General features: G+C 26.0%; 1 protein-coding gene across 1 annotated transcript; it reads right to left on the reverse strand.

Moving 5' to 3' along the window:
- Positions 1-8565: 8565 nt before the first annotated feature.
- Positions 8566-10269, reverse strand: Phum_PHUM086860 (molybdopterin cofactor sulfurase, putative; the record flags this gene model as incomplete). Its single annotated transcript, XM_002423757.1, has 7 exons — positions 8566-8701; positions 8787-8861; positions 8987-9198; positions 9287-9479; positions 9562-9738; positions 9813-10041; positions 10176-10269. 7 exons carry the CDS (start codon positions 10267-10269, stop codon positions 8566-8568), a joined length of 1116 nt encoding a protein of 371 aa, XP_002423802.1.
- Between the last annotated feature and the right edge of the window lie 3654 nt (positions 10270-13923).

Genomic DNA, 13923 nt, shown 5'->3' on the forward strand with positions numbered 1-13923 from the left:
TTTAAATAGTAAAATTTAAAAAACCGAAATGGGAAAATCCAAAGGTGAAAAATTAGCCTTTTTTTTTAAAACGAAAATTTCACACGCCGAAAGAAAAGGATAGGAGAGGGGAGGGGTGGGGGAAGAGGAGTTCGAGAGGTCGAGAGGTCACGATGGAATACTACTATGTCGAATAAAAAATTTTTATTTTTATTTTTATTATAAAAAATTAACAATTCGAAACTCGTAAGTGAGAGAAAGAGTGAGAGAGAAACGTGAGAAATTAAAAAAAAAAAAAAACATTTGTTTGTTTGTTTGTTTGTTTCTATTTATTCTTCTTCCACTTTATACTTTTTTTTTAAATTTTGATTTCTAGAAAATTCTTAATTGAATTTAAAAATAAAAAAATTTTTTTTACGACGTTTCGCTAATCGAATATTTTTAATACGAGAATTTATTTTGAAAATTAAATAATAAAAAAACGGAATTTTTCTTTTTTTTTTACCGTTTAAAATTTTGGCGGGAATTTTGATTTTTTTTTTTTTTTTAATCCATCACAAAATTAATTGTTTGACATTTCTTTGCAGAAGAAAAAAAAAATGAAATGAAAGGAAAAAGGAATCGAAATTACAAATGATCGGTTAAATAAGGATTTAAAAAAAAAAAAAAAAAAAAAAAAAAAAAAAAAGGATTTTGAGGCGGATTCTGTGGATTCTTTTGAGATTATTCTTCTTTTTTTTTTAACAAACGACTTTATCAATCTTGCACTTGTCAGTTTTACGTCTCTCTCTCTCTCTCTCTCTCTCTTTCTCTCCCTCTCTCTATATCTTCCTTTCGCTCTCTTTCTTTTTTTTCACTCTCTCTCTCTTCCAATCTTTCCTTTGTACTTTTTTCCTTCTCTCCATCTTTCTCTCTATTTTACTCACATCCTTATTCTCCTTCTCTCTTTGCTCTTTCTCTCTCTCTCTCTCTTCTTCTCCTTCTCACTGTTTTTGCCCCTTCTCTCTCTTTGTTTCTACCCTTCTCTCTCTCTCTTTTTCCATTGTTTCTACCCTTCTCTCTCTTTTCCTCTCACCTTCTTACTCTCCTTCTCTCTTTGCTCTTTCTTTCCCACTTATTGTCTTTTTTTTTCTCTCTCTCTCTCTATTTCTCACTGCTTCTGCCTCTTCTTTCCCTGTCTCTCTCTCTTTTTCCCTCAAAAATATTTCAACAATTTTTTTTTTTTACCCGCCCATTAATTATTTGAACAAATAATAATAATAATAATAATAATAATAATAATAAATTATAAAAATTTTCAGAAAAGAAACAAAAAAAAAAAGAAAAGAAAGGAATTCCGGAAATAAATTATTAATTTTAAATTCTAATGCCACGACTGAAAATATACTCACATATATAAATATATTAACAACTAATGTAAGAGTTCGTTAATTAAATTAATACCACTTTTTGAAAGAAAAAAAAAATTTTTTAAATTTTAATTTCATAGAGTAAATAAATGTTTTTTTTTCTCCCCCTGAAGAATTTTACAAAAAAAAAAAGCGAGATAATTTTGATATGTCGAACGATAAAAAAAAAGTTTTTAAAAAATTTATTTATTATTTGAAAAAGAAAAAAGAAAAAAGAAAAACGCGGGAAGGATTTTATATAGATTTTAATTTAGTTTAAAATTGTTTAGAAAAAAAAAAACCGCCGCAAACGTTTCTCTCTCTCTCTCTCTCTCTCCCTCTCTCTTGTTAAATTTAAATTTAAGTAAAAAGTTCTGTTACTGATGGATTCAACCATGTTTCTTTTTTTCATCGGAATTAAAGTTTTTATAATTTTTTTTTTTTTTATTACTTTAAGTTGGCTGTACTGTGAATGTGACTTTTTTTTTTTTATAATGTTGTTTACCGGTGATTTTTTCGATTTGAAATTTATTATTCTTTTGAAAGTAAAGTGGAAAAAAGGAAAAACGGATTAAAAGTTTTTTTTTTTTCTATCGAAAATTCTAGAAGAAAAAGGCGACGATGATGATAATGATAATAATAATGACGATGATGATGACGATAATGATAATGATGGGTTTGAGTTTAAAAAAAAAAGAAAAAGGAAAAAAAATTTTCTTTTCCAGATTTTCGAGTGTGTTTTGAGAGAAGAAAAAAAAACGGAAACGGAAATGGACCCAAAATAATTTCCATAAAATTTTCAAAAATCTAAACCATCCGGAAAATTATTTACACCCGACATTCATTCATTCATTATTTATTTATTTTCTCTCTTTCGATACCAAATCTGGTCATTAATTTTATTTATTTTTTTTTCAAAATGGCGGACGGACTCTTTTCGTGTTTTATTAATAAAATAAATAAATAAATAAATTTTTTTTTTTTTTTTAAAACTGTCCGTGACAGATTTTATAAAAAAAAAAAAAAAAAAGAAAAATTTTTATTCTGCCAAAGGAAAAAAAATAAATTATTATTATAATTATATATGAAAAAGGATAAAATTCAAAGGAATAAAAAAATAAAAAAAGTTTTACGTATTTATCATAATTATAAATATTTTGCTGCGGGTTATATAATTTGTTATTTGCTTCGATTGCAAAAAAAAAAAGGAAAACCGGAAATAGATGAGATTAAGAACGAAATTCATATTTATTTCCTTTTTGTCTTTGCAAATTTTTCCCGTCTTTGCAATTCGCGTATAGGGAAAACATTAAAAAAATTTTTATTTGGTTCGATCCGCCATTTTGTTTTTTTTTCTCTCTCTATGAAAATTACAAACAAATACATCATCAACACTTAATAAAAAATAATCTGTAAAATTTCAATTTTCGACCGACGCAAAAACACAATAATAATAATAATAATAATTTTTTTAACGGTTTACGAAAACCTCAAACTCTTCCATGTTTTTCCCATAAGAAATACGTCAGACGTTCATAATAATAATAATAATAATAATAAACTTACGAACGTGTGGGACGTGCGAATTTTTTTTTTTTACGAAAAAAACGTGGGGGTGGGGGTGAGAGGGGAGATCAAAGATTTTATTAACGGTAAGTTATTTAACGTTTTATTTAATACGTCTGGTTTTTTCCTTTTTATTATTATTATTTTTTTTTTTCGCTTCTTTTTTTTTTTTTTGCTACAATTCGAATGTTTGCGTTAATTGATTAACGGCTTTTTTTTCGGAAAATCGAAGTACTGGGATCGTATTCCATTTGATAAAAAAAAAAAAGAAAAATTTGTTATCGTTATTATTTTAGTTTTTTTGTTAACCCTGAAGAAATGGATTTCGTGCCAACAACCTCTCCACACCGGTAGCAGAGAGAGTGTGGGGGGACTCAGCTGAAGCCAATAACCCAACTAAAATTCCTGAACGTGTTTCTTTTCCCGGAGAGAGGGACGTTCGTGAGAGTAGTGGGAGTACAACTTCCTCCTGAGCCAGAACCATCATCCCACCTGAGGGAGATCCCGATAATTCCTGTTTTTATCCTTTCAGGGACAGTCCCGATCTGTTACTATCATTCCTGTTTCTTCCTGAGAGAAACAGAGATGTCCGGGATCGCGAATCCGTATTCCTTTCACGTTACAGCTCCGCATTTTCTCTATTTGGATTAAGTACCCCCCCGGAACAAGGGTCGGTGCATCCCCAATGTCTCAAAAGGGTGCCAGGTCACTTATCCCCTTACGCTTAGGTACAGGTCTGTGCATGTCTAGTGAGAAACTCTGTGACTTTTGGGTCGACTTTTCCCCTTTTCGGACTCAACCAAACTACCTCGGGCTTCCCCGAGGCATCCAAGTCAAAGGCTTATCCCTAACGGACGCCTAGTCAACGTGGGAAATCCAATTCCAGAACCCCCCCTAAAACATCCCCCATACCCAGCACCCGAGTAGTTGGATTACAAGAGTGCACCACCACTCCCATTACCGTTATTATTCATTCTCGTTATCATTTGATATTATTTAGAAAAAAAAAAAAAATTATTTTTAATTCCAGAATCTCCAGAGATAATAATAATAATAATAATAATAATAATATCGAACGATGACGGCGACAATTTAAAATTAAAATTTTATAAATAAATAAAATTCAAATTTAAATATTTCGGAAACTCTTGGTTTTAAATAATTTAACAGATTAATAATAATAATATCGGATCCCTTTTATTATTATTATTATTATTATTATTATTATTATTATTATTATTATTATTAATTTGATTATTTACGAGAAGGGAAGGGATAAATTAAAAATTTTAAATTTTTTTTCTTATTTAAAATAATAATAATAATAATAATAAAATTTCGTTGAATTAAAATGACCGTTAAAATTTAGTAAATTAAAATTAAATTACCGATTCCCAAATGAATAAGAAATAAAATTATTATTATTATTATTAATATTTCTTTTGTCCGTTTGTTTGTTGTTGTTAACGACGCCATATTTAATTCTACGATTAAATGAAAAAATTAAAAAATTTTAATTTTTTTTTTTTTTTTGAATTATTATTAATAATAAAACGAACCGTATAAAAGAAAATTTCATTCTTCTTTTTTTTTTAATATCGAAAACGTCTTTCCTGCCCTCTCCTTCCCCCCCCCTCAGCCGTTTTACACTCTTTCCCCTTCTCCTTATTAAGTAGGCTTTTAAATACGCGTAAAAGAGAAATTTTTGTTTGTTCGTTTGTTTGCTTGTTTGTTTTTGTTTTAATTAAATTCGTATTTAATAAATCCTCCCTCCTCGAATTTTTTTTTTTTTTTCATAGAATTTGTGCGACGGGAAAAAAAATGGCGTGTGGCGGTTATTTATTTTTTCTCCAGTTTTTTAATAACTGGACATATTTCCCCCCTCCCCTTTCTTCCTCCCCCCTTTTTTGTCTTCATTTTTAAAAGTTGTTGATTTTGAAAAGAAAAAAAAAATTAAAAATTAATGAGAATGAGAAAAATACGAGAGAAAATCAGTATAAAACAAATAAATAAATAAATAAAATTTTCTGAAAAAAAATAATAATAATGATGATGATGATGATAATAATAATAATAATGATAATGAAACGCACTCAATTGAAAATTAAAAAAAAAAAAAATTTCTAGAAAAAAAATTTTAAAAAATTCACGAATTTGCTTCCACGTTTCAATCATTTTTATTTATATGTCGTTTCTTGTTTGTCGTCGTTGTTGTTCTTGTTGTGGTTGTTGTTGTTATATTTAGACATTTATATTGAAAAGCAGACGAAAAAAAAAAATTTTTAACTTTTAGTGGTTTAAAACTTAAATTAAATTAATTAAAATATTAAATTTTTTTTTTTTACTTCCTTTCTTTCCTTCTTCCTTCGTTTTTTTCTTTTTTGCTTTCTCGAATCCATAACGAAGTTAATAAAATTAAACAAACCGGAAATAGTTGTTTTTCTTTTTTACCCTGGAATTACAATGATGAAGATAATAATAATAATAATAATATTTTAAAGTTAATAAAAAAAAATTTTTTTTTATTAAATAAATCCTATTTGTTCTTTTTAATTTTTTTTTCTCTCACCCTTGTATCCGGTTCTCTGCTCTCTTTTTTCCACCGGAAACCGGAAATGAAAAATTTTCTAATTTAAACATGCATCATTTTACGTTTCATTTTTCACTTTTTAACGTGTAAATAACGCGGGGGTGGGGGGGAAAGAAAACGTTTTATGTAATTTTTCAAAAGTTGAAAACGAAAAAAAAAAAATTTTTTAAATTTATTCGTTTGTCGTTTGTTACTTACAATCAACTTTTTCGTACAACACCATTATTATTGTTATCATCATCATTATTATTATTATTATTTAATAATGTTTATTGAGCCGAATTTAAAAAAATTGATGAGCCATCGAATTTTTTTTCCTTCCCAAAAATTAATTCGCAAAAAAAATTTTTTTTGTTTGTCTGCTACGTCTACCCCGTTTGTTTGTTTGTTTGTTCCGAGTTCGTTTTTTTTTCACTTTTTAATTCGCATTTTCATTACGTTACGTACGTATTATTATTATTATTATTATTATTATTATTATTATTATTAAATTAAATCCGAACAATTTAATTTTATTAATTTTTAAGTTAAAAAAAAAAAAACAAGTTATAATAAAAAGAATTTTTTTTTTTTTTTGTCTGAAAAAAACTTGATAAAAAAAAAAAAATTTTTGAAGCAGAAGACAAAGATAATAATAATAATAATAATAATAATAAAAAGTTTTTATGTTTTTTTTTTTTGCCTTTGACTGGAGCCAACATTTAAAATTATTTTTTTTTATTTTTGTGCTTTTGAATTTCATTTTGAACCTTTTTTCTTCATGTCCTTAAAAAAAAAAAATTTTTTTTTTTTTTTGAATCCAGCATAAATTTTAATTTCTCTTCTCTCTCTCTCTCTTTCTCTCTCTCTTTCTCTCTCTCTTTCTCTCTTTTCGTTATAAATAACTTCTCGTAAAAATAATAATAATAATAACAGTAGTGATGGTGATAATAAGACGAATCGCATGCGTAAACATAAAAAGCCTCTTCCTAAGATATTTTTATTTAACTTAATATTATTATCATCATCATCATCATCATCATTATTATTATTATTATTATTAGTTTATTTTAATAAATTTTCTTTTTTTGGCAAGTAAAATTTTCAGGAGCGTCCGATAATGTCGTGGTAGCAATAATAGTAATAGTAATAGTAAAAAAAAAATTTTTTAAAAAGGAAGAAAAATTTCCAGCAGACTAAAAATGGGGAGAGAGTGGGGAGGGAGGGAGGAAGGGGAGGTAAGGAAAGGAAAATAATATAGAGTAAAATCTAAAAGAGCAACACGTAAATATCCGGGGCTCGATAAAAAAAAAAAAAAGAAAATTTCATCGTTGAAAATGTTCTTACGAATAGCCGCCATTAAAAAAAAAAGAAAAATTTTTTTCCCCCGTTAGCGGTAGTGGTAGTGGCAGTAGTGGTGGTGGTGATGGTGGTGGTGGTACTGATCAAATTCAAATTTGCAATCGACAGATCCAAAAATAAAAATAAAAAAGAGAGAAAAAACCAAAATGCAAAGATCAAAAAACCTTCTGACACGACAAAAAAAATGAAATGATTTAACGTTAAAAAGAAAACGTTTGTGAAAAATCATCGACACGATTTTTTTCAACTTCCGGTTTCGATAAATAAAATTAATAATGGCGTAAATTAAAATTGATGGGTATAAACTTTTCAAAACTTTATTTTAAAAAAAAAAACAACCAAACGATTCGTTTTGTAAAACAACCGGAAATTTTCCAAAACCCTTTTTTCAAAAAACCAAAGTAGAATTCAACAACAACAAACATGATCAAAACATAATTATGTTGTTGTTGTTGGTGAGAATCTACGTCACAAAACATAATAATCTAGAATTCATAACGGAAAAATAAAAAAAAATTTCAATACGTCATAATAATAATAATAATAATAAGTAGCACACTTATATTACTTTTTTTTTTATTTTTAATGAGATAAGTTTTCTTTTTGTTCTTTATTATTATTATTATTATTATTACGTGCATTCGAAATTTTAAAAAAAAATTTTCTTCTTCTTCTTAATTTTTTTCCTAACGAGTTATCATAAAAAGAAAAGTTTGTCTTCTGCTACAATTAAATAATGAATCATCATTCGTTTATGTATAATTATTACTTACATAATTGGAAAAGTTGTAACGACCGGGAAAAAGTTTACTATGTGAAATAACAACAACAACAAACAACAAACAACAGTAACAATAACACAAACAACACAATTTTTTTTTATAAATTAGGTAAAAACAAAAGAAAAACTAAAGAAAAAAAACTCGATCGCGATTTTTTTTTTTTCGACTCCGGAAAACTTGATCACTTCTTAACTGTTTTTATTTTTTATTTTTTGGAAAAGCTTCCTACCTCCCCAGAAAAAAAAAAAATCGAAATTCGACCCGTCGTAATTTATCGTTAATTTTTTCGATTTTTGGGGGGGGTGGGAAAAGAATAAAAGAAAATTTTTTTTTTATTTTTTTCGGGGCGCGACGTAAAAACCGATTTTCCCGTTATATATATTATATATATTCCAAATGCCGGCTCCGACGAGTTCTGATTCATCTCTCTCTTTTCTTCTCTTTCCTTTTCCTCTTCCTTCCCCCCTTCCCCCGCCCCTCCACAGAGAGAGAAAGAGAGCTTGCCCAAATATTCTTCTGCCACGCTTCTTTTACGCATCTCAATGCAGCTTTTCAAGTCCCGCCATTCAATGCGCTTGTCCGACATAATAATAATAATAACAATTTTTTTTTAAACCCATTTATTTTATTTTTTTCTGTTTGTTTTATTTTTCTCGTTTGTTTGTTCTTTTGTTTGTTTGTTTGTTTGTATTGTTTTTACCTTTTTTTTAACTTAACGAAAATTATATAGTTTTTTTTTTTTAAGAATTAATTTGATTGGTCGTCGAATTAAAAATTTAAATAAAAGTTTTTTTTTCATTGGACGATTTAAATTATGGTTTTTTTTTTGAACCAATCCAATTCATTTATTTTACCTGTGACGTAATTTCGCAATATTTTCCATCATCTTCGAATGTAGCGTCGTTGGGTTCGTTCGTTTTTACGTTTCCGGTACGTAAATGGAATCACCGACGGAAACTTTAATTTTTGGATATTCCGACCGGAAACCCAAATAAATTCCCATACTAGGACTAGGCATGACTTGACGTTTTCTAGGATCTCTTAAACTTCTGTACCTGAAAAAAAATAAAACAAAATAAACGGTTATATTTATGTAAAAAAAAAAAATGGCGGAAATAAATTGATAAAAATTTTTATTACCTTTTCATCGAAGTTAGAGGTTCCATACTTTTTGACCTTTGACCCGTATTAGGATTAACCGTCGTAAATATGCATCTGAAATTTATTACGTATATATATAATCGCCTTATAAAAAAAAGAATTTTCCGGGTTTTTTTTTTTATCGAGGTCATATAAAATTTTTCATTTACTTCCGGTTTATTGAAAATATATCAACGTACCTGGTACAAGGTGAAATATTTTTAAAAACGGCTTTACCGATTTTAATCCATTCCCAATTATCTTCTTCGAAGGGTAATAATTTTTCACCCTTCACGACAAAATTAGGGCGAAAATTTAAAGATGATATGACTTCGCCATTCGATCTCGTATTTAAATATTCCGTCGATGCATCCGATATCAAATGATATGAAACTGATTCTGAAAAATAACCCTAAAACGACAACAACAACAACCTTTTCAGTTACTTTTTTGGGGGGGAGGAGGGGAGAAAGGGAGGGGGTGTAAAAAAAAAAACCAACTCCGTCATCATCCGTCAATGATATATTCGATATGTCCGTCATTTTTGTTATTTTCGGATTAACTTTTTTAGGTTTTTCCGGTGACGCATAATAAAAAAGCCTTAAACCTTTTTCTTCTTTCAATATACATTTCGATAACCATTTTGCGACATTTTCACCACAATCCCAACCTTTCATCTTGTCGATACAAACGCTGAAAAAAACAAAAAAGCGTCGACAAATTAACAACTTATTTTTCGCGTTATGAATAAAATTAAAAGAAGACGACAACAAACTCGATTGTTTTGATGGGTCCCCCACGTATATCATTTAAAGAAAATTCAACTTGTGTCGTCATATCCGGAGATGATAAAGTCACGACAGGACCCGTAAATTTTGGATTTATTTGACTTAATCTCGGATATGCTTTCCCTGAAATTACTTTACCATTGTCATCGAAAACTCCAAATATTCTATTAAAAAAAAAAAAAAATTAATTAAAATTAAACAAAAATACGATGATGATAATAATGATAATATATCGTACCTGTCTCTCAAGGTTCCATATTGGGGTCCCAATGGTGTGCAATCAAAGGAATTCGGTTTTAGCGCTTTGCACGATTTGATTGGATAAATGCAAAGTTCGGATATTTCACCGATTTTAAACCAATTTTTGGGGGGTTTTGTTTTTATGTAATTATTATACCACCAAGCACCGTAAATTAAACCGGAAACGGTTACGACAGTACCAAATGTTAACAATTTCGAATTGTTATCTGTTTTTTTAAAAAAAAAAAAATTCGTTATTCGAGAAATGATTTTTTATTACCTTTTTCCTTTTAATTCCCTTCCTTCCTTCCTTTCTTCCTCCCATTTTTCTCTTTTTCCCGGTCCGCCTCCCCCCCCCCACCCACGTAATCGGGTACTTTTTTTATTCTCACGTAATTAATACGAATGGTTGCGTTTTCTTTTGTTTGTTGAAAAATTTTTTTTTTTTTTTCCATATCAAATTTCGTTTTTTGTGTGAATTAAGAATTAATTTTAGATTAACATGAGAATAAAACACAAAAAAAAACTAATTAACCTTTTTAATTTATGTCGAGTAATTACGATTATATGATAATAATAATAATAATAATAATAATAATAATAATAATGAAATATGAAGGTGTTGCATTAAAACGGACGCCATTTTTTTTATTTTATAATTTAAATCGATAAATCGTTAAAATTAAATAAACGAATATAAACAAACCAATTTTTTTTAAAAATTTATTATTATTATTATTATTATTATTATTAATATTTTTATTTATGAAAGAAGTGATGATGATAATAATAATTATTATGATAGACTTTGTTTTAAATTTAAATTATTATAAATAATAAAAAAAAAGGGGGTAAAACTTTGTGAGAAAATTTTAAATTTTTTTTTTTAGTTTTTCTTTTTTCTCCAGTTTTCTTTTAATTAATTTATTTATTTATTAATTTTTTTTAAAAATGTTAATAACGCAAAAAGCAGAAAATAATAAAACGTTTCATTTTTTTTTAAATAAATCAAAATAAATAAATAAATAAAAAATTATGGAGAAAAAATCATAACAATAACGATTTTTCCTCCTTTTTCCCCTTTTTTCTTTTTTTTTTTTTTTTTGTAAATTTTATTTTTAAGAAACCTCAATAATAATAATAATAATAATTTATTTATTTATAATAATTAACTTACTCGACATGATTTAAAAAAAAAATTATGAATCGATAATAATCGGATTCCAGTTATTTATTTAATTTCCAGAAAATTTTGAATTTGAAAAAAAAATTTTTTTTTACACTAAAAAAACGCACACAAAAATACAAAATGTCCCGAAACTAAAAAAAAAAAAAAAAAATAAATAAATAAAAAGTTATATTTTCATTATAAAATTTGATTTAACAATGATGGAATTTTCTAGAATTTTTTTTTCTAATTACCCTTTTGGTAATTATATTTTTTTTTTTTAACAAACCTGAAACTAATTACTTCTTCTCCTTTTTATTTCCTTCTCCCCCACCTTCTTTTTTTTGTTTTTTAACCGATAACGATATTCTCTCATACGTCATCAAGTTTGTAACGTTAACAATATAAATAATAATAAAAATAATAATAATAATAATAATAATATATATAAAAGAAAATTTAAAAAAAAAAAAAAAAAACAAAAAAAAATTATTAATTTGAATTGATCGGATTTAAATGTTTTATTATCATTATTATTATCATTATTATTATTGTTTTTATTATTACTATTATTATTGTTATTATGGTTATTATTATTATTATTATTAATAAAAGTAAAATATTATAAATCTTATTATTTTATTTAATGTTTATTACCGAAACGATTTTAATTTAAATTTTCCGATATTTTCCCTTATTTTTTATCGTTTCGAAAACAACAACAGCCACAACAACCACAACAACAACAGCAACAGAAACAACAGAAACAACCGAAATCGTTTTAAATCAAATTCTCAACGAGTACAAAAGAAAATTAATCATTTATTTGTTTTTTTTTTTTTTTTAATTATTTTAAATCGATTTATTCTTTTCTATTTTCTTACATCTCGAATGAATCGAATTAATAAATTTATCAGATTTCAAAGAAATAATAATAATAATAATGATAATGATAATATCGATTTTATAATTAATTATAAATTATACAAAAAAAAAAAAAAAGCAAATTGATATGAATAATATGTTTCATCCTTTTTTTTCTCCTTATCCAGACAAATCATCCCGTTTCCCCCCCCTACTTTCTCCCTCACTTAACCCCCCTCCCGTTTGCCCTAAGGTCCTTTTTAAAACCCTCCCCACCCCCTCCCACCATCACCCTTTTCATTCCTTCTTTATATAAATTAAAAATTAATATTTAAAAAAAAAATTGATGAATAACACCACGCGCTTTTATTATTATTATTATTATTAAAAATATTATCATTATCATCATCATCATGGATACTATTTAAAATTCGAACTTTACAAATATTTAACAATTTAAAAAAAGTTTTTAATCAAAATTTAAATTAATAATTATTATTATGTAACAATGAGAAGGGTAAAAGTATAATTAAATAAAATTTATTATTATTATTATTACTATTATTATTATTATTATTATTATTGTAAAGAATTCGATTCGATTCGGTAAACGATAAACGATAGATAGAAAATTTTGATTATTATTTAATTAATAAATTCATTGACGCGGGTTATTGTGATTACAATATAAAAACGGTTGCCATTGATAACTAATTAAAAAAAAAAGCGAATAATTTATAATTAAGAAAATTCATGGGGAAAATTTCTATTCATTCATTAACCGACCTCCTGTCAATTCATAAATTCAAATATATATCGAAATATATATCGAATAATCGATATCGAAAATCGATATCGTTAAACGTCAATAAAAAAAAAAACGCGCAATTTTTTTTGAAATTTCCAAAAATATTTCAAATTTAATTAAAAACAAAAAATTTTTTTTTCGCAATGCATTTTAAATGGGATTAAAGAACAAAACGTGACATGTTTCATTTTTTTCGCCATGTGTTTTAAATGGGGTTGTTAAAACAAAACGTGACATGTTCAAGTTTTTTTTCTCAATGCATTTCAATTAGAGTTCTTTAAACAAAACGTGATATGTTTAAATTTTTATCTCAATGTGTTTTAAATGGGATTGAAAAACAAAACATGTCATGTTTAATTTTTTTTTGCAATGTATTTTAAATGGGGTTGTTTAACAAAACATATCATGTTTAATTTTTTTTCCAATGTATTTTAAATGGAGTTGTTATACGAAACGTGATATGTTTAAATTTTATTTTTTTTAATGTTTTTTTGTTACTCAAATTATTATACCAGAGAGAGAGAGAGAGAGAGAGAGAGAGAGAAAACTCGTACTTAGATTAAGAAAACAAGGAAAAATTTAAATTATTTATTCAATTGTTATGGATAACGATAACGTTCGTAGAAAAACAAAAAAAAATTATAACAGTAATAATAAAAAGATTTATAAAACCAAGCAGAAGTATTTTTTTTTTTCCATAAAATAAATTTAATGAATTTTTTAATATAAACGTGAATAAGGACAAGTACGTTCAGAAACCGTAAAAAAAAAAAAAAAATTTTTTTATTATGTTTCGTAGACGATGAAAAAAAAAATAATAATAATTTTATTTTTGTAACTCGGGAATATTAAATAATATTTAAAATAATAAATAATTAATTATTATTTGATAAAATAAATAAATAAATATTCATATTTGATTCTTTTTCTTTTTATCCTACATAAAATTTTATATATTTTAATATTTTTATTTTTTTTAAATTCATCATTTTTAACCCCTTTTATATTTAATATTAAAAATTCATATTTTTATGGATATTAATAAAAAAAAAAAACATTTTACTTTTACGATACGCGGTTATAAAAGTTATTTACAATTTTTTCTTAAAAGATTTAAATAAAAACTGCGGTACATAAAACGATTTTTTTTTTTTTTTTAATTTGTAACTTAAAACTTTTTCTCTCTTTTTCCACGAGTTGCAGTTTAATATTAAATCTCGTATTAGTTTAATAAATAAATCAATATGTCTTCCATTTTACCTTTAACAT

The sequence above is a fragment of the Pediculus humanus genome, genomic scaffold, assembly GCF_000006295.1.
Source record: "Pediculus humanus corporis 1103172107436 genomic scaffold, whole genome shotgun sequence".
Classification (NCBI taxonomy): Eukaryota; Metazoa; Arthropoda; class Insecta; order Psocodea; family Pediculidae; genus Pediculus; species Pediculus humanus.